This window comes from Psammomys obesus, unplaced genomic scaffold, assembly GCF_907164565.1.
Source record: "Psammomys obesus unplaced genomic scaffold, mPsaObe1.curated_primary_1811, whole genome shotgun sequence".
Taxonomy (NCBI): domain Eukaryota; kingdom Metazoa; phylum Chordata; class Mammalia; order Rodentia; family Muridae; genus Psammomys; species Psammomys obesus.
The window spans coordinates 7,468,724-7,488,641 of NW_026596088.1; the positions used below are offsets into that span (position 1 = coordinate 7,468,724).

The 19,918-nt window shown below is 42.0% G+C and overlaps 1 protein-coding gene across 1 annotated transcript in view; it reads right to left on the reverse strand.

Annotated features, from left to right (window-relative positions):
* Nucleotides 1–19,918, reverse strand: part of LOC129691537 (phospholipid-transporting ATPase ABCA3-like) — a 92,412-nt gene that overhangs the window by 43,933 nt on the left and 28,561 nt on the right. The window contains exons 11-17 of the mRNA XM_055627699.1: nucleotides 19,433–19,562; nucleotides 14,663–14,817; nucleotides 14,307–14,462; nucleotides 13,491–13,701; nucleotides 9,906–10,056; nucleotides 1,638–1,736; nucleotides 442–604 (exon numbers count right to left, since the gene is read on the reverse strand). Of these exons, the coding sequence (XP_055483674.1) occupies nucleotides 442–604; nucleotides 1,638–1,736; nucleotides 9,906–10,056; nucleotides 13,491–13,701; nucleotides 14,307–14,462; nucleotides 14,663–14,817; nucleotides 19,433–19,562 (1,065 nt within the window). The remainder of the gene's footprint in view (nucleotides 1–441; nucleotides 605–1,637; nucleotides 1,737–9,905; nucleotides 10,057–13,490; nucleotides 13,702–14,306; nucleotides 14,463–14,662; nucleotides 14,818–19,432; nucleotides 19,563–19,918) is intronic.

Sequence of the window (19,918 nt, forward strand, 5' to 3'; positions counted from 1 at the left end):
GAAGAAAATAACAGTTCTATAAGGAAGATGAACTGTGAAAGTAAAATTGGGCTGGTGAGATGGTGGAATGGATAAAGGTGCTCACTGCACAGCCTAGTGACCTCCCCTGGGTCTCCAGAATCCACAGGGTGGAAGGAGAGAATCAACTCCACAGAGCCCTCCTCTTAGGCTCAGTTGTTCTCTGGTCTCCACATGCAGCTGTCCACACACACACACACGCACCGCATAATGAGTAAATCAATTATATAGAACAATTAAAATAAACCTGTTTTTTAACCTTTGCTATTTCACATTTGAGTTAGAAACTTAAGTGAAACATTCCCTTACAAATGTTTCCCTCTGTGAATGGGCTCACTCCAAGAACTTCAAAACTCTTCTGAACTAAGCTGAGTAAAATGTCTTCTTCTATGTTGGCATTATATAGTTGGGAAAGGTGCTCACCCCAGTGTTAGATGAAGAATTAGAATGTCCTCTTTGGTAATCCGGGCTCTCAAAATTTCTGGGCACATTCATATTCTGGTTTTCTTCACTTATGCTTTGGCTCACTGTGGAAGTTGAACGGGTAGACACGGTGTTCAACGCCAAGTCTTCCAGATTGCTGACCCTACACACACACACACACACACACACACAGAGACAGAGAGACAGAGAGACAGAGATAGACAGAGACAGACAAAGACAAAGAGAGTTGATTTTTAAAAATATATATGTTAAAAATAACTTCTAACTATAATATTAGTTCCCTAACTCCTGTCCTTCAGAAATTTTCATGAATAGAAACCTTTCTAAATGGGTGTTATATACAATACTATTCTTAATGATGGAAAACGTGCTTTGGGTGTGGGTGTGGAGAAACGCTGAATCTCAATGGTCAAGAAATTGCCTGATGTGCCTGAGGCCTGGAGGTTTCGTCGCCAGCATTCTAACATTTCTGGCACTGTAGATTGAATACAAGGCTTTGCGCGTGTAAGAAAAGCTCTTGGCCTCCAAGCGCCAGCCCCAACCCCAGCCCCAGCCCCAGCCCCAAGGTACAAAATGAACTAATCATGCACAAAGTTCCAAGACAAGGTGTTTTTGTTTTCAGGGCTAAGTGGTTATTAAATATCCTACATTTTACAAAATTACAGTGATGATTGTAGTTTTAGTTTCATGATATTTCTAATTCTATAGAACTCTGATATTTTTGTTTTTCTAAATTTTCTAGACTAAAGAAATATACAGATTACCTTATAAGGCAAATGGATACATGGTTAATTTGTCGTCTTTGGCTCAGGATTCTGTGTTTATGTGTGTGTTGTTGTGTTAATATAAAGGAGAAATGCTAGAGAATAACAGATGCCACAGTATGAGAAGATGTTGAGGGCTTCTGGGGCAAAGTGGTGCTCTAGAAGCTGCCTCCACGTGACATGACCAAGAAGAGTTGTGAGAACAAAGACTATTCCAAAGGCAGGGTGCTGGGAATCAGGGAGCAGATGGTGCTGCTGGGCATGGGGGCGAGACTCAGGTTGGCATTTCTAACCCGCTAAGGTCGCTCCTTCCCCTTTGTGTAGCCTGAAACAAAATGAGAATTGCTTTCAAAGTGTAGCTGCGGGGAGGGGGCAGCCTTTCTCTGACCTTCCTTGTGGATTATTACTCACTTGAAGAAAACCTCATCCATGGTAGTCACGGAGACACCAAAGCCAGAGATGCCCAGCTCTTCTTGTCTTTCCTCTAGGACTGTGAAAAGTTCTTCAAAGCTAAAAGATAATGAAGATGGTATCTGTACAAACACACACACACACACATCTCATATACACATGTGTGAACCCATACATATGTGTACATCTGTTCTTACATGATTTCCCTCAGTAGTGTTTTCCATGTGTCACGGAAATGCTCAGTGATGTCCACGTGCCTGACATATCACAAATGTGGGACACCAGGAGGGAAGATACACCAAGTTGCTACAGGAAATTCCTTCCCCGTTTCCGGATAAAATTGCAGTAACTCTCTTTGTATGCTGACTTAGTTTGCCCTGCTGGTTAAGTTTTAATTTACTTGCTACGTGCTGTGGCTCCTGTGAAACACTAAAGCCAACAGGATGAATACGTATATACTAGTAGGAAGTATAAGACACCCAAAGCAGAAAATGGAAAAAGAAACACAGAAGTTAGAGCCTAGGTAGAAACTGTCCATCCCCAAACCACAGGAGTCTTGAGTGATCTTGAACAGAAGTGGGTGGTGGCACAAGAATATTTTTTTTGAAATGTCATAGAATCTCATTCTTTAAAATCCTCTTACTCCAGGAAACTTGCCATTCTCAAAAACAGCTATGCTCTAAGAACTGACACAGCCTCAGGACACAAAATCCATTGTGGAAACTTGTGTGTGTGTATGTATAGACACACATGTATATGTATGTAGAGATATTGTTCTTTGAGACAGGGTTTCTCTGTGTAGCTATGGTTGTCCTGGAACCCACTCTAGGCTGGCCTAGAACTCACAGAGATCCACCTGCTTCTGCCTCCTGAGTTCTGGGATTAAAGGTGTGTGCTGAGATTAAAAGTGTACGCCCAGCAGTTTCGTATGTATGTATATTGTGTGTGTGTAAACATATAATTTATACAGTATTCTGCCTTCATTTGTGCCTGCAGGCCAGAAGAGGGCACCAGATCTCATCACAGATGGTTGTGAGCCACCATGGAGTTCCTGGGAATTGAACTCAGGACCTTTGGAAGAATAGCCAGTGTGCGCTTAACCTCTGAGACAACTCTCCAGCCCCAGTTTCTTATATATTGAATTGAAGTTGTAAATAATCTCTTTTCTCTCAAGATCAGAAGCAAGGGCCAGTTTTATACATTATCTTAGTGTGTTTTACATGACAGCAACAAATGTGCTCATGCAACAGTGTAGCTCTAATGTTGTGCTAAAAGTCTAGCAGTTCTTTCTGGGGAGAGATGTGGCAGATTTTTTAAACCCTTTAATGCAGTTCATTTATTATACTGAAAAGCCTCTGTTGTGCTTTGTGTATGTGTGTGTTATCAACATTATTCCAGTTTTTACATGATAAAAATGATTTCAAAATAAATACAATGTTAAGTAAGAAATTTACATACATATGCATAAACATGTTAAATAGTTAACTCAAAATCAGAAAAAATTTAAAAACCACAAAAATTACCAGCATTATTTTTATTATTATTATCATTTCTAGCTTTTTTTTTTTTTTTTTTTTACAGAAATAGCAAAAACTATTCAAAACTTCTCAGAGAAATGTAAAGGTTCCAAATAGTGAAAGGAACCTGAGCAAAGGACTCAGCTAGAGACTTCACATAACATGACTCCAAAATGTAACAGAAAACCACAGTCACCGAAACGGACACTGAGCAATGCGGCAGAAAGGGGAACCCTGGGGCAAACCCATGCAGTTGACAGTCCGTTCTTAACAGTGCTCCAAAAACAAAATAGAGAAAGTTTATTCCCTAGATGGGAAAACAGTTATTCATATTCAGAAGAATTAAACTGAACCTTATTTTATACTGCATGTGAGAATAATCAGCCTACAGTGCTAACCAGGGCTATATAGCAAGACCTTGTTTCAAACAAACAAACAAAAAAATCACCCTCAAATGGATTAACCGTGAAATCTGAAAACTAAAAAACCAGAAGAAAACAGAGTGGAGCCTCCATGACACTGATCTGAACAAATAATTCTTCTTAGGTAAAATTCTAAAAGCAGAGCCAACAGGATCAATTATAAAGAAAAAAAAAAAAACAAGAAGGACCATGCAGCTTCTGGGGGCCATCTTGGTATCCACGCCCTGTGTTACCGCCATGCTAGTGTCTGTGGCCCACTCTGTGGCAGAGGACCGTGTTGGTGTCTGGTCTGTACTGCCATCAGAGACCATGCTGAGGCCTGTGGCATACGCTGATGCCAGAGGCCGTGTGGGTGTCTGTGGTTCATACTGTGGCCCTTCCTTAGTCATTTTCAGTCATCAGGAAAAGGCAAATCCAAACAACTCTGAGATTCCATCTTAGACCCATCAGAATGGCTAAGATCAAAAAATAAAGTGACAACACATGCTGGAGAGGATGTGGAGAAATGGAAACTCTCCTCCATTGCTGGTGGGAATGTAAACTTGTGCAACCACTTTGGAAATCAATCTGGCACTTTTTAAGAAATTTAGGAATAGCCTTACCTCAAGACCCAGCTATTCCTCTCCTGGATATGAATCCAAAAGATACTCCATCATACAGCAAATACACTTGCTTAACTATGTTCATAGAAGCTTTGTTCATACTAGCCAGAATCTGGAAACAACCTAGATGTCCCCCAAGTGAAGAATGGATACACAATGGAATACTACTCAGCTATTAAAAAGAAACCATGAAATTTGCAGGCAAATGGGAACTAGAAAAGATCATCCTCAGTGAGGTAACCCAGACTCAAAAAGACACACATGGTATGTACTCACTTATAAGTAGATTTTAGCCATACAGTACAGGATAAGCATACTATGAGGCACAAACCCAAAGAAGGTAAGTAACATTGAGGATCCAAGGGAGGATGCATGAAAGGGAGACGGAATAGACAGAGGTAGTGACTGAAGAGAGGAAACAAGGTAGGAGAGGGCACAGAGAGTTAAGAGGGTGGAGATCAGACCTGTGGAGAGTGAGGGTGAGAGGACAGAAGGCCTGTAGAGAAAGGGGAAACTGAGGGTGGGGACATCCTGTGATAAGCTGGAGAACAAAGTTGGGGTAGGCTCCTGGGAGGATATGAGGGAACTCAAGCAGAGACTACTAGTAGCAGAGGCCACAGAGACTGAACAGGACACCCACTAACTAGACTAGTCCCCTAGTCGAGAGAGGGGAACACCAACCTGCCCACAAAAACTTTGACCCAGGATTTGCCCTGTCTACAAGTTGTACAGGGATGAGGATAGAGCACACAGAACAAAGACTAAGGAAATGCCCAATCAATGTCTGGCCCAACTAAAGACCCAACCTACCAGAGAGTGCCAACCCCTGACATTATAAAGGGTACTCTGTACCGATTTTAGTGGGTTTATCCTATGTTGTATGTTTATATGAGTGAGTATATACTGTGTGTCTTTTTGCTTCTGGGACAACTCACTCAGGATGATCCTTTCCAGGTCCCACCATTTACCTGCAAATTTCATGATTTCCTTACTTTTCATTGCTGAGCAATATTCCATTGTGTAGAAGTACCACAATTTCTGCATCCATTCTTCAGTTGAGGGGCGTCTGGGCTGTTTCCAGCTTCTGGCTATTACAAATAAAGCAGCTACAAACATGGTTGAGCAAATGTCCTTTTTGTGTACTTGAGCCTCTTTTGGGTATATGCCTAGGAGTGGTATGGCTGGATCTTGAGGAAGCGCTATTCCTAGTTGTCTGAGAAAGTGCCAGATTGATTTCCAGAGTGGTTGTACCAGTTTACATTCCTACCAGCAGTGGAGGAGGGTTCCCCTTTCTCCACAACCTCTCCAGCATGTGTTGTCACTTGAGTTCTTGATCTTGGCCATTCTGATGGATGTAAGGTGAAATCTCAGGGTTGTTTTGATTTGCATTTCCCTAATGGCTAATGAGGTTGAGCATTTCTTTAAGTGCTTCTCTGCCATTCGATATTCCTCTACAGAGAATTCTCTGTTTAGCTCTGTTCCCCATTTTTTAAGTGGATTACTTGGTTTGTTGCTTTTCAGAGTGTTTAGTTCTTTATATATACTGGATATGAGTCCTCTGTCAGATAAAGGGTTGGTGAAGATTCTTTCCCAATTTGTAGGCAGTCGCTTTGTTTTGATGACAGTATCCTTTGCTTTACAGAAGCTTTTCAGTTTCAGGAGGTCCCATTTATTGATTGTTGCTCTCAGAGCCTGTGCTGTTGGTGTTCTGTTCAGGAAGTTCTCTCCTGTACCAATGAGTTCTAGGGTATTCCCCACTTTTTTTTCTAGCCGATTTAATGTGTCTGGTTTTATGTTGAGGTCTTTGATCCACTTGGACTTCAGTTTTATACAGGGTGATAAGTATAGATCTATTTTCATTTTTCTACATGTAGACATCCAGTTGGACCAGCACCATTTATTGAAGATGCTATCTTTTTTCCATTGTACGGTTTTGGCATCTTTGTCAAAAATCAGGTGTCCATAAGTGTGTGGGTTTATTTCTGGGTCTTCTGTTTGGTTCCATTGATCCACCATTCTGTTTCTATGCCAGTACCATGCAGTTTTTATAACTGTTGCTCTATAGTATAGCTTGAGATCAGGGATGGAGATACCTCCAGAAGATCTTTTATTGTAGAGGATTGTTTTAGCAATTCTCGGTTGCTTGTTATTCCATACGAAGTTGAGAATTTTTCTTTCCAGGTCTGTAAAGAATTGTGTTGGCAATTTGATGGGAATTGCATTGAATCTGTAGATTGCTCTTGGTAAGATGGCCATTTTTACTATGGTAATCCTGCCAAGCCATGAGCATGGGAGATCTTTCCATCTTCTCATACCTTCCTCTAATTCTTTCTTCAGAGACTTGAAATTTTTTTCATACAAGTCTTTGACTTGCTTGGTTAGGGTTACACCAAGGTACTTTATGTCCTTTGTGGCTATTGTGAAGGGTGTTGTTTCCCTAATTTCTTTCTCAGCCCTTTTGTCTTTTGTATACAGGAGGGCTACTGATTTTTTTGAGTTGATTTTGTATCTGGCCAGTTTGCTGAAGGTGTTTATCAGCTGTAGGAATTCCCTGGTAGAGTTTTGGGGGTCACTCAGGTATCGGTACATCTAAACAAACTAAGCAAAAGAGAGGACCCTAACTAAAACGCTCAATCCCCATCCTGAAAGGCAAAGAGGATGGACATCAGAAGAAGAAGAAAACAGGAAACAACCTAGGAACCTGCTACAGAGGGCCTCTGAAAGCCAGAAGAAGAAAACAGGAAACAACCTAGGAACCTGCCACAGAGGGCATCTGAAAGCCTCTGCCCTGCAGACTATCAAAACAGATGCTGATCCTGATGGCCAACTGTCGGGCAGAGTGAATGGAATTTTATGTAAGAAGTGGGAAATAGCAAGAGCTGGAGAGGACAGGAACTCCACAAGGAGAGCAACAGAACAAGAAAATTTGAACACAGGGAACTTCCCAAAGACTCATACTCCAACCAAGGACTATTCATGGAGATAACCTAGAACCCCTGCACAGATGTAGCCCTTGGCAGTTTAGTGTCCAAGTGGCTTATATAGTGATGGGAAGAGGGACTGCCTCTGACATAAACTGATTGGCCTGCTCTTTGATCACCTCCCCCTGAGGGGGGAGCAGCCTTACCAGGCCACAGAAGAAGACAATGCAGCCATTCCTGATGTGATCTGATAGACTAAGATCAGAAGGAAGGAGAGGAGGACCTCCCTATCAGTGGACGTGGGGAGGAGTATGCATGCAGAAAGGGGAGGTAGGGTGGGATCAGGAGGGGAGGAGGGAGGGGCTTATGGGGGGATACAAAATAAATAAAGTGTAATTATTATTATTAATAATAATAATAATAATAATAATAATAATAATAATAATAATAATAAAGAGAAAAAATAAAGCATACTCTGCTAAGCTTGCAGACAGGAGCCTGTCAGAATTGCCCTCTTAGAGACTACCCAGCTGGCCTCAAAACATGCTGAGACTCACAGCTGAACAATGGGCCGTGCATAGGGAGTCTTGTGGAAAAGGCGGAGGAAAGTGAAAACAATCTGGAGGTTTTAGGATTTGCAAAAGAAGACCAACAGAGCCAACTAACCAAGGTCCAGAGGGGCTTGCTGAGGCTGAACCATCAGCCAAGGACCATGCATGAACTGGACCTAGGCCCCCTGCAAAGACATAGCAGATGGGCAGCTTAGGGCTCATGTGGGTCCTCTAGTAAGGGAAGTGGGGACTGCATTGGATAAGGACTCACTTGCCAGGTTTTTTTTAATTTTTTTTTTTATTAATTACACATTATTTACTTTGTATCCACCCTGTAGTTTCCTCCCTCCTCCCCTCCCAATCCCTCCCCCTTCCTCCTCCTTCTCCATACATGAAAGGTTCTGCCCTGCAGACTATCAAAGCAGATGCTGAGACTTATGGCCAACCTTTGGTCAGATTGCAGCGAATCTTATGAAAGAAGTGGGAAATAGTAAGATCTGGATAGGACAGAAGCCCCACAAGGAGAGCAACAGAAGCAAAAAATCTGAGCACAGGTGTCTTCCCTGAGACTGATACTCCAACCAAGTGGCATGCATGGAGATAACCCAGAACCCCAGCACAGATGTAGCCCATGACTTGCCAGATTTTTGATCACTTTTCCCTGATGGGACTGCCTTGCCAGGTCACAGGGGATGAGGACAGGCTCAGTCCTGATGCAACTTCATGAGCGTGGGTGGATGGAAAAGGGAGCTCCCCATTTCTAAGGAAAAGGGAGCTCCCCATTTCTAAGGAAAAGGGAAGGGATGAAGAGGGAGGGAGGGAGGGTAGGACTGAGAGGAGAGTAAAAACAGGGCTACAACAAGGATATAAAGTGAATTTAAAAAATCCCAAATAATCAATAAAAATATTATGTTAGAAAAAAGGAAAAGAGTAAGGCATTACATCAAGCTAAAAATCCTTCTAAGGCAATGTTATAATGAAGAAACAGCTCATATTTGGGGATAGATATTTGCAAACTATAGCTTTTGTAGGAACTAATATTTGAAAGGGGAAGAAACTCAATATCAAGGAAACAAACAATCCAATCAAAATGGGGAAAGATGTAATCTTCAAAGGAAGATTTAAAAATTTTTAACATAACCAAAAAAAAAAAAAAAAACCAAGGAAATCAAGATTTAAATCACAGCAAATATAACACTTACTAGAACGGTTACTATAAGGGAGACAAACGCACATTCTGAAGACAGCAAGTGCTGCTTATCCTTAGAGGTGCTATGATTGATTAACATGCCAGTACTCATGGGAACGCCCAGAAATCTAAAAGTAACATGCTATACAATCCAGCCGCTCACTTCTGTTTACATAGTTAAATGAACTGAGATCAGCATGCCTCAATTCCTTTGTTCGTTAGAGCATGATTCACAGTATCTCAGCCACAGGAGTGACATGGTTTATAAAAGGGACATGGTGTTATGTAGGTGCATAGGACAGGTATGGCCTTTAAAGATAAAGAAACGGAGTCATCACCTGTATCAGCCAATATACAGCCCAGAAGACATGCTCGGTGAAAACCACAGTCACAGAAAGGCAAATAGCGCATGATTTTATGTATAAAGAAAGATCTAAAACTTTGAACGCATGGAAGCAGAGAGCACGGTAGGGGCATCAGGTCCCTGTGGGTTTGGGCGTGGGGTGGGGATGTGGCTGTTGATGGAAGAATGTAAGTTCCCAGACAGGAGCAGTAAGCTTCACTGATCCCTAGCACAGAATGGTGGCTAAACTGAAGTAGTAGATAATTCTCATTTTCTTCTGAAAAATTAGTATATGAGGTAATGTATTTACCAATTATTTAATTTGATCATTCCATAACATAAGCATCTACTAAGACATCCCAATGTACCTATACTATATATGTTTACATACATAGGTATATCTATTAAAAATCAAAAGAAAACATTAAAACCCTGTTATAGAACAAAACAAATTCACTTGTCTCAGGAAGAAGAAAAAAATATTTCAATATGGTACCCTGTCTTATCATTAATCAATGCCATTTTCAATACATGAGCATGAAGATCTCATGGCTGCCACCTTTTCTGGAATCTTTCTGTACAGTTAGTGAAATCATAGGGAGCGAATGCTCTGATTAGGGTGTCTCAAAAGGCGAGTGGGAAGGATCTTGTGGCCAACCACCAAAAAGGTCATGGTGGTTTCCGGTGACCCAACACCACTGTGCAGCATTTCTGGATCCTTACCTGTGTGTGTACTCCTTCGGTAGGATAAATGACAGTTCAGCTGCGACATTAGTCTCCATCTTGGCAGTTGGTATGTGTTTCCTAATGAGCTGGGAGACTGCTTCAACATCACAGTCAGGGGTCTTCACCATGATTAGGTGATATCCCACACCTGAAAAGATCCATTTAGAAGGTCAAATGAAGCCACTGAATATTCTCAGCGGAAGCATGCTTAATCTCCACAGTTTAGGCTTATCAGCTGCATAAGGCATTTCCATGTTCTAGAATATAAAGACACAGGCAAATCTCTGCACATGTCATTAAGAACTTAATATACAGCACTGCTGATGCTTAGCTTATTCTGAGTGATCCCCTGTCTCCAGGCTCAGATATGTCTGGTAGAGCATAAGATTGAAACCAGAAGGAATTAACTTGACTCGACTTGACTCATGTGCCCAGACCCATGCATCTAGAAAGGAGGAAAGGGCTATATCAAGAGAAGCGATGACATCCTGAGAGTCTGAAATGTACTGACCACTTCACCAGGAGGGCAAGGCAGCTCAGGACTGCCTGCCTCAGTGCCCTAGGCCACCCCTTCTCTGTAATCCGACAGCTAGAGACAAGAAGTTTAGACAGATTTTTTTTAGGCTATTTAGTTTACCATCTTCTCAGATGGTCATTCTCTGAATAAAGCGAGGTTTAAAAGATTTATGTCCTGGCTCTGGTTACTGACTTCTGCAAATGGAAGTTAGCATTGGGCGCTGACATTCTGGTTACACATGGAGAATGGGGTGTGGTGTGTATGGGATTGAACCCATGACTATGAGCAGTGATCTTCCACCATGCTACAATCCCCAGCTTTTAAGGAATGTGTTACAATAGCTACTGCATATTGCTATTAGCAGCCAGAGTGAAGCAACAGCAATATAAGTTACAGGCCAGATTTGGAGAGCTACGGAGATGTTCTCTGTTAGTACCCCCCTTTCCTGATAAAATGGCAACCGGTAGCTGAGAGAACAAACATGAACGTTATTTGATCATTTAATACATACTTACTGAAGACCTATTAAGAGTCAGGCATGATTTAGATCCTAAGGATGGTTTGAGCTACCATCCTGAATTCCCTTCTATTTTCAACATGGCTTTCAAACTTAATTTTTCATTAATCAAAAAAAAAAAAAATCCTTTCTGATTCAGGCTTGCCTTTATGTGGTTGGACACGGGGGAGACAACTTTTACCTTCATGATCTTTCTTTTATTAAGTACTCATTCACTGTCTTAAAAACCTATTTTCCATTGCTCTTTTTTTTTTGTATGTGTATGTTGTGTGCGTGAAGGTGCGTGTCCTCTCGTATGCGCAAGCGCATGTGTACGTATGTATGTAGCTGTGCAGATGAAGGGCAGAGGCTGACATTGAGTGTCCTCCTTCATCTCTTACTTGACCCCAGAAGCTGAAGACTAGGCTGGTCTAGCTAGCCAGTTTGCTGGGGGAGATGCGCAGTCTTGGCCTCCCTGGAGCTGGAATTACACAGGGGCCACCATGCCCACCCAGTGTTGAAGCGTTCCATGGGATCTAAACTCAATCCTGACCCTTATGGGAAAGCTCACCCACTGAGTGTGCTCCCGGCCCTCGTTGCCCACTTAAGTTTCTTTTGAAACTGAAACCCCTATCGATAATCAATGTAGTCAGGTACTAACGGTGTGTGTCCAGTTGGCTTTACTATAGGAACGCTGGTTTCTATGTACTGGTCATAAGCGCAAAGGCAGTCAACAATATTATTTACACTACTTCCGACATCCAGAAAATTTACTAGTAAAGCCCACGTTACCCTTTAGGGGAGGAAAAAGAAGAGGAGGGCTATCACCCTGAAAGGCAGCATTCAGTACAGAAGAGCTCAGGCTTGGGCATCAGGTGCACCCAACCCCGAATCCCTCCCAATTCCTTTCCGGATTTCTCATTACTGAAATACGAGCCCTAGCTCTCTTATCTATAAGAAGGGGGAGTTCTTCAGATAATGTTAATTAATGTTTATCAAGAATGAGTTCTAACAACTCACCCATGGGAGGAGAAACAGTAAATGTGAGGTAAATGAATTCAAATAGTGTCATGAAGTCATCTCTAGCTTCATTCACTGATCTGCATCTGCCAAGCTTGTGTTTCTTACTGGTTTGAGACAGATAATTTCAACACCAAGAACAAATGGTTTGTATGAACTCACATTTTCTATTAGTCTCTCTCTCTCTTTTTTTAAGCACTAAGAGTTACATAGAGAGCCTGTCCTACCAGACAAGCATTTTACTGAGGAACTGGCACTCTTCATTTTGTTGTTCTTTTTTGTTTGGCGGGGGTCGTTTGTTTGTTTTTAAAGTGCTGAGGAGCAAACACAGGGTCTTATGCACGACTAGCAAGTGCTCTACCACTGAGCTATATCTCCAGCCCTCTTTGTACCCTTTAAATTGTACTGAATCCTGTATGGGGTGGGTGGCTATGTGGGTGTGGGGAGTGGGGGTGTGCATACAGAGGTGTTCACAGGTGCCTTCCTCAATTCCATCTCCCTATTTTTGAGACAGGGTCTCTCCCTGAACCTGGAGGTCCCAAACTTGTCTGGCCTGGCTGCCTCTGCTCCCCATCTCTGTGCAGACCGCTGTGCCCTGCTTTTTCCACCCTTGCCTCAGGTCCTTACTCAGATCTTCATGCTCGCATGGGAAGCACGCTACCCACTGAATGGTTTCCCCAGCCCCCTCTTCATACTTTTGGAGACAACATTGCCCTAAGTTGTCTAGGCTTGATTTGAATTCACTCTGTTGCCCAGGAAGCCCTTCAACTCACAACCCCCCTGCCTCAGCCTCTTAAATTTCTGGAATTACATACAGGCCTTTGTCACTAGGCCTGGAAACAGTTCACTCTTACTAGACAAACAGACTGTATATCTCCTGAAGTCAAGACTGTCTGAGCCAACTTTTTATTTACTCCTTACTCAGTAAGTTCCGATTGACCAGTGGCAGCATTTGAGAAACAGTTTGTGAAAATAAATTAGAAAGGATGTAACTCATGCAGTGGGTGTCTGATACTGATGCTCAAGTGAGAAAACTAAGATAGCAGTGTGGTTGTTGGCTTTCTTCCCTATAAGCATCTACAGATCTGCTGTTAAATCTGTGTTGCTATGACAAACTGTCAGTTAATATCATTGGCATGGAAGAAATAAATATGATGTTCATGTTCATTGGGTCAATAAGGAACATTTTCCAAGTGAGAATATGTTTATTGGGTCAGACTGGGAAAAAACTGAATAGATAGGTTATGTCTAAATCGTAACCAGGAATAACCAAAATGTTTCAGATCTAGTGCAATAGGACTTAGAAAATCTGTGTAGAGAAGACAAAAAAAAAAAAAAAAAAAAAAAAAAAGACTGAAAATGTTAAAATGATATTTTTTGAGACAAGGTCTCACTTCATGGAGCTTCCAACTCATCATTGCTACTACCTCAGCCTAGCAAGCACTAGAGTTACAGACATGTGCCACCACACCTTGCTCAGAGAGATATTATTACAGCGCCAACATTCAAGGAACCAAGCAGAGAGAGAGAGAGAGACAGAGAGAGAGACCGTATAGTTTCTTCAGGAAAAGCGAAGAGCCACAGCACTTCAGGGTCCCCATGACCAGGATGGCAATGCGGTCACCAAGCACATCGGCTTCGTCCATGTGGTGTGTGGTCAGGAGGATCGTGCGGTCCTTTTTATATTGCTGAAGTAGGTTCCAGGTGGCCCTCCTTGAGACCGGATCCATGCCAGATGTTGGCTCATCGAGTATCACCACCTAGAGACAAGAGTTAGTAATCAAGGGTCTGTTTACTTTATGCTTACGGCCTGTGGGATAACCTGCCACGTGTGTGTGAGACATATTTAAGTTAAAATGCACACTCTAGATCACCCTAGGATGAAAAACCGATAAACACTCAAACACATGACTACACTGAATCAGCTGCGTTAATAATGTGAATTTGAGAGAGCTACAATTTAGGAGAGCTGGATTTGTGCCATCTTCGTGTTTGAACTGGAGGAGTAAAGACCCATTTTATTTTATCTTATTTTATTTCCCATGATGTGTGTACATGTATGTAGATGTCATAGACTGGTGTTCAGTGTCTTCCACAATCACTCTATATCTTGTCTTCTGAGATAGGGTCTCAGGCTGAACCCACAATTTACTGATGAGCTGGAGTGGTTGGATGGCAAGATCTGGGGGTCTGTCTGTCTCCGTAGCATCTTTGGTTTAAGATTATGGGTACCCACAACCATGCCTGGCACTTTTCCCTGGGCACTGGGGATCTGAAGCCAGGTGTCTGCGTGCCCAGCAGGGACTTTACCATGGAACCATCTCGCCAGCCCCACGAGAACCTGCCGTTTTTAACTGTTAGTTACCTTACTACCCCCTATAAGAGCTATAATGATTGAGAGTTTGCGCTTCATCCCTCCACTCAGGTTCATCGACACAGTGTTACGTTTCTCGAGCAGGTCAAAAGAAGTGAGCATACTGCGAATTTCTCTGGATTGTTTCTTCTTAGGTACTCCTTTTATCTAAAGAGAGGAGCCAAAGTTTATGCAGTGCTTTCAGACCTGTGCTTAGAAAATTCTTACTCTGGGGCTTTAACAGAGCTGTCTGTGTATGCTCGCCCTCCTGAGTGTCACCTTCACCGGCATGAACTTTTGGTGAAGGTGAGGCTGCAGCTCCTTGTCCACACGGCCAGGAGGATGTAAAGCGTGCAGGAAGTGCTCACCACACAGTAGAAATGAAGGTGCTCTGACACTGTCAGCATGGGGAACAACAGGTCTTCCTGTGGGCACATGCCCAAGCTTTTCCTAATTTGAACCATGTCAGATGAGATGTCATATCCACTAATGTACACATTTCCTCTGGTAGGAAGATAAAAACCTAGAATTGAGCAAAGACATGGCAGAGCTTAGCTTCGGCAAGGGCACATGATAATGTGCTGCTCACTAGTGTCTTGCCTGCAGAGTCTATGAATCATGCAAAAACAACAACGTCTCTCTAGCGTCAATGGTCATGATAATGGAGAAATGGGAAGTGAGAATTTTTGGTTTCTTTAAAAACGCAGAAATGTTATGGGAATATGTTTTGGTTTTAATCTCAGGTGTGTGATAGGGGACTGGTTTAGACTGACCACAGCAGCTGACTATGATTTGACTCCTGCTCCAGCAGGGGCATGATTTTGCCAGGTGAAGATAGTTTATGTTTGAAATCCTGGGGACTCTTCAGAGGCTATATAATGTCAGATCCTCAGAGGCACTTTGAAGGGGCAGCTGTTACTCCCTAGTTACTGGATTGCTGGTTGGAGATATCCTGACAATGAAAACCAAACTTAGCCCAAGGGGCTCACTGCCCCTAATCAGCAGGAAGTAGACTAATGATATCAATACCTCTGTTCCTCTCTAACCCTCATTCTCTCCTAACTAGTGTTGGAGGGAGAGGGGTTTGAAAGGATAGAGATGTTGTAGGAAGGTAGGCAAAAGAACCCAATAAAGTAACCAAAAAGTTGGGTGACAAGAGGCACCCAGGTGTGAGGCTAGCCAGAATGGGAAATCTGATCACAAATGCCATTGAAAAAATGGCAGGAGATGAACGGCTGAATATTTTGTCTTAAAACATAAGCAAATGGCTTGTTGTGGCTGCTACCAATAGGATTTTCCCCACTTTGCTCCCAGAGGGGATTTTCTGTATTTGTTTTGTGTGTGTGTCTTTTTTTTTTTCCTTCGTCCCATACTCCATCTTTTAAAAAAAAAAAAGGTGGGAGAATGGCTGAGCACTTTAAAAACTTGAGGGTGGAAATGAAGGAATCCGAGAACAAAAAAACAAAAAAAAAAAAAAAAAAAAAAGGAAAAATCAAGAGCAAGAGTCATTCTATTCTCTCATCTCTGAAAGGGTTACAGAGTTGGCTGTGCAACTGGAAAATTTGCAGGTAGAAGTGGAAGCATTTGGGAAGTGAGTAGCCACAGAAAAGGGAAAACACAAGTGCTCAGACCTGGGGACTGAGAAATGGCACGGGAGCTTCCTGCAGGATGAAAGAGAGAAGCAAATCAGACCACGAGGAAGATTGTGGTTTTATTTGGCACCAGACACTTTTTGGTTTCAAGTCCTCACAGCCCCTGGGTGGGGAGGGGAGCCAGGTGTGTGGTGGGGAGGAGGAGGCCGTGCAAGGGGACAGGATTAAAGAAAAACAGCCTATTTGAAAGACAGGGTTAATCTTGAACCAATTGTGCCACCAGAGAATGGGGGTGGCCTGGGATCACAAAATTACCATCAGTTTTCACAGCAATTATACAGCCCATGCCTGTTCATGGTGCACATCTTGATTATGACGACATAATGTTGCATCCTATAGAAATGATAGATCTGAGGTGATTTAAAGAGGCCATGACTTCCTACAGAATGCATTCACCTTATGTAAAACAAATATTAATTACATAACTGGACTACCCAAAATAGAATTATTCCCCAAGATTGGAAGGTCTGGTAACAGCTGTGCTAGAGGCCAGTCAACGGTGACAATGGTTAACATAATGGAGGGAAGAAGCTGTGAATATTGAACAGTGAAGTAGAGCAAGGGTAATGAACATTGTCAAGGATCCGCTGCTTGGTGCAGGGCTGTACTCTGATTCAGAAGAACAGATTTGAGTTGATGGTGCTGCTACAGAACAATGTCACTTTGTGGCATTAAGAGCTTGGGATAAAGTCTAAGAGCCCTGGGAAAAGGTCCACCTCATTTACTAAGACTGAACAATGCTCTGAGAAGCCTTCACAGATTTCTAGCAAAGATTGGTTTCAGCTGTAAACAAAGCCACATCAGATTCTTATTTGAGGCAGGTGTTGATAGAGACACTTGCCTTTTAGAATTCAAATACTGAGTGTAAAAGGGTTATTAGAATATTAATGGTGAGAGCAGCACCAATGGATGAGTGAATAAGAAACACAACTGATATTGGTTCTCACAAGTATCATTCTAATGTCATAGGACAAGCAATTGCTAACAAAGAAATTTGTGAACAAGCTACTATAAGCCTCAGATCTTAAAATGCCCAGTGTTTTAACTGTAAGAAATATGATACTTTCCACATGAGAAGTCAACAAGCTGTTTCAGCAATGGGTTTTTGAAAAGAATGCATAGGCTTCCAATGGTTTGCAGACATTGTGGCAAGGGACCAATGGGTGTAGGTCCAAGAGAGCTATCCAAGATAACTTGGATATAGTTCCCCATTGGGAAATAAAATGGGGGACCTAGGAGCTTAAGGCCCCACAGCAAAAGATACAAGCCATTTCTGATAAGAGCAGCTGAATCACTAGTTTGTAAAAAACAAAACAAAAAACAGAGTTGATCACCGATTTGAAAAGTGTTTAGTTCACTGAAAATGTCTCTGTTTATAATTTCTCGATAAACACAGTACAAGCAATGGCTTAAAACAGAAAGGGGGGGGAATGTAGTGAGAATTTTTGTTTTCTTTAAAAACGCAGAAATTTTATGGGAATGTGTTTTTGTTTTAATCCTGGATGTGGGATCTTGGGCTGCTTCAGGTTGACCACAGCAGCTGGCTATGATTTGACTCATTTTCTAACAGTAACATGATTTTGCCAGCTGCAGATAGTTTATGTTTGGTATTCTAGGGTCATTTTTCTAACTGGCTGTAAAGGTCATTCCCAGCCCCAAGCCAGAAGAGCGGCCAGGCCCCACACTACAAGAAAAAAAAAAAAAATCCCACCAAGCCCTGAGCTGGCCACACAGATCAGGCCGCATAATTCCTCCAATCCCAGGCCACCCTAAAAGCTCCTCCTTCCCCCAGAAGTCCCATATAAACCCTGCGTTCTGCCCAGTTCTCTGCTGTTTCTTGCTGGAACAGAGGAAGACACCATTCTGGTATGGTGTGGCTTTCTGGTATTTCTTGGCTCCCAACTGCAAGGATACCTTTCCCAGCAGGGCTGTTACATTTGTGCTGGGGAAACTTTCCTGGCAGCTGGACTAGAACTTTTCTAGAGGAAGCCTTTTCCTCCAAAACTGCAACGCTTACAAGGCCATTTACCCACACCTGAAGATTCAGATCTAGGAACCATAGATGAGAGACGACATTTGACATTTGTGTCTCTGGATCTCTGTTACCTCATTCAATGTAATAGTTTCTAGTTCCATCCATTTACTTGCAAAATTCATGATTTCAATTTCGTTGTTGTTTTCAGTTGAGTAGTATTCCATTGTACTTATGTACCAGATTTTCAGTATCCATTCATCAGTTGGACATTTAGGTTGTTTCTTTTTCCTAGCTATTGTGACTACAGCAATAGCATCTGTGGATCAGGATACTGAGTCCTTGAGGCATATATCAAGGAGTGGAATAATGGGACTGTATAGTGCATTCATGTCTGTCTTATGAGAATTCTTCACATTGATTTCCATAGTGGCTAAACCAATTTGCAATCCCACCAGTAGTGAGTGCTTTATATATTCTGGATATAAATCTATCAGATGTTTACATGGAAAAGATTCTCTCCCACTATATAAGTTTTCTCTTCACTTTATTTTCTTCCTTTGATATACAGAACCTTTTTAGTTTTGTGATGTCCCACTTGTCAATTGTTGCCCTTAATTCCAGGCAAATGGAGTCCTATTTAGAAGTCTCCGCCTAGACCTGTATCATATAGGGTATTGCCTCTGTTTTCTTCTACCAGTTTTGGGTTTCACATTAAAGTTGTTGATCCATTTGGAGTTAGTTTTGTGCATGGTGATAAATATGGGAATACGTTCATTCTTCTGCATGTGGACATCCAGTTTTCTAAGCACCATGTATTGAGATGATTTCTTCTGACAAGCATATATTTTTGGCAACTTTTTTCAAGCTGCAACTACTTGTATTCATGTTTGGATCTTCACTTTTGTTCACTTGTTTTAATGTCTGCTTTTGTGCCAGTACCATATTGTCCTTATGCTTGTGGCTCTGTAATATATTTTCATGTCTAGAATATAATCCCCCTGGCACTTTTTAAAAAAAATAATGGGCCGGTAGGTCTATAGGAAGAACAGTAAAATGTTGGAATGGTAGAATGTAGGGTGTACATATAAGAATATTTATTTAAAATATTTTAGTTTCGCTCTGTGTTTGAAATATTATCAACAAATGTGTGTGTTTTCAGAATGTGCATTCACAGTGAGAGGAGTCACCGGGCAAACTACAGTGGCTTCCCGTGAGGTGGAGAGAGTAACAGAAGGGAAAACAATGAAGGGGGGAAGCCAATAAAAAATGAACACACGCTTTACAAAGAGGGGACTTGTGTGACATTCAGAATGCGACTTTCTGAAGCAGGGTAGGTTTGAAGCATCTGACATAGAGAAATAAGTACTAATCTATTCGTACGATAATGACTGGACTTTAAGAAATGAGTGAATTCACTAACTGTATGTCCAATGCTGTTGGCTTCAGGAGAGTCAGCAAAAGCCCCACACTCCTTGGGTAGAACCTGTCCCCGTGGGATCTCTGATACAAACCTGTGAGAATGGACAAGGTGGTGGTTTTTCCTGCCCCATTGTGTCCTAGAAGAACAGTTATCTGCCCCTCATACAAGTTCAAAGACAAGTCTTTTACTGCCATCAGAGTACCAGTTTTTAAGGTGAATTTCTGTAAAAAGAGAAACAAATACTAACTTGATTACTGTTATCTGTAAACAAGGACTCATTAATTATACAGAGAGGAAAATGTCATTAATCTCAAGGCTGGAGAAAAAAAATATCAAAGAGAGATTAAATTATGGAAACCAAGCGAGGCTTACAGGCAGTCACAGAGATTGCATCAAGGCATGAGTAATCTCATGTTGTTGCTCTGCTCCAATCTTAAAGCTAATAAAACTCCAGTCAGCCCCAGTCAGTCAGCTCCAGTCAGCCTCAACCAGTTCCTGTCAGTCAACTCCATCAGTTATCCCCAGTCAGCCCCAGTCAGTCAGCCCCAGTCAGCCTCAACCAGCCCCTGCCAACTCC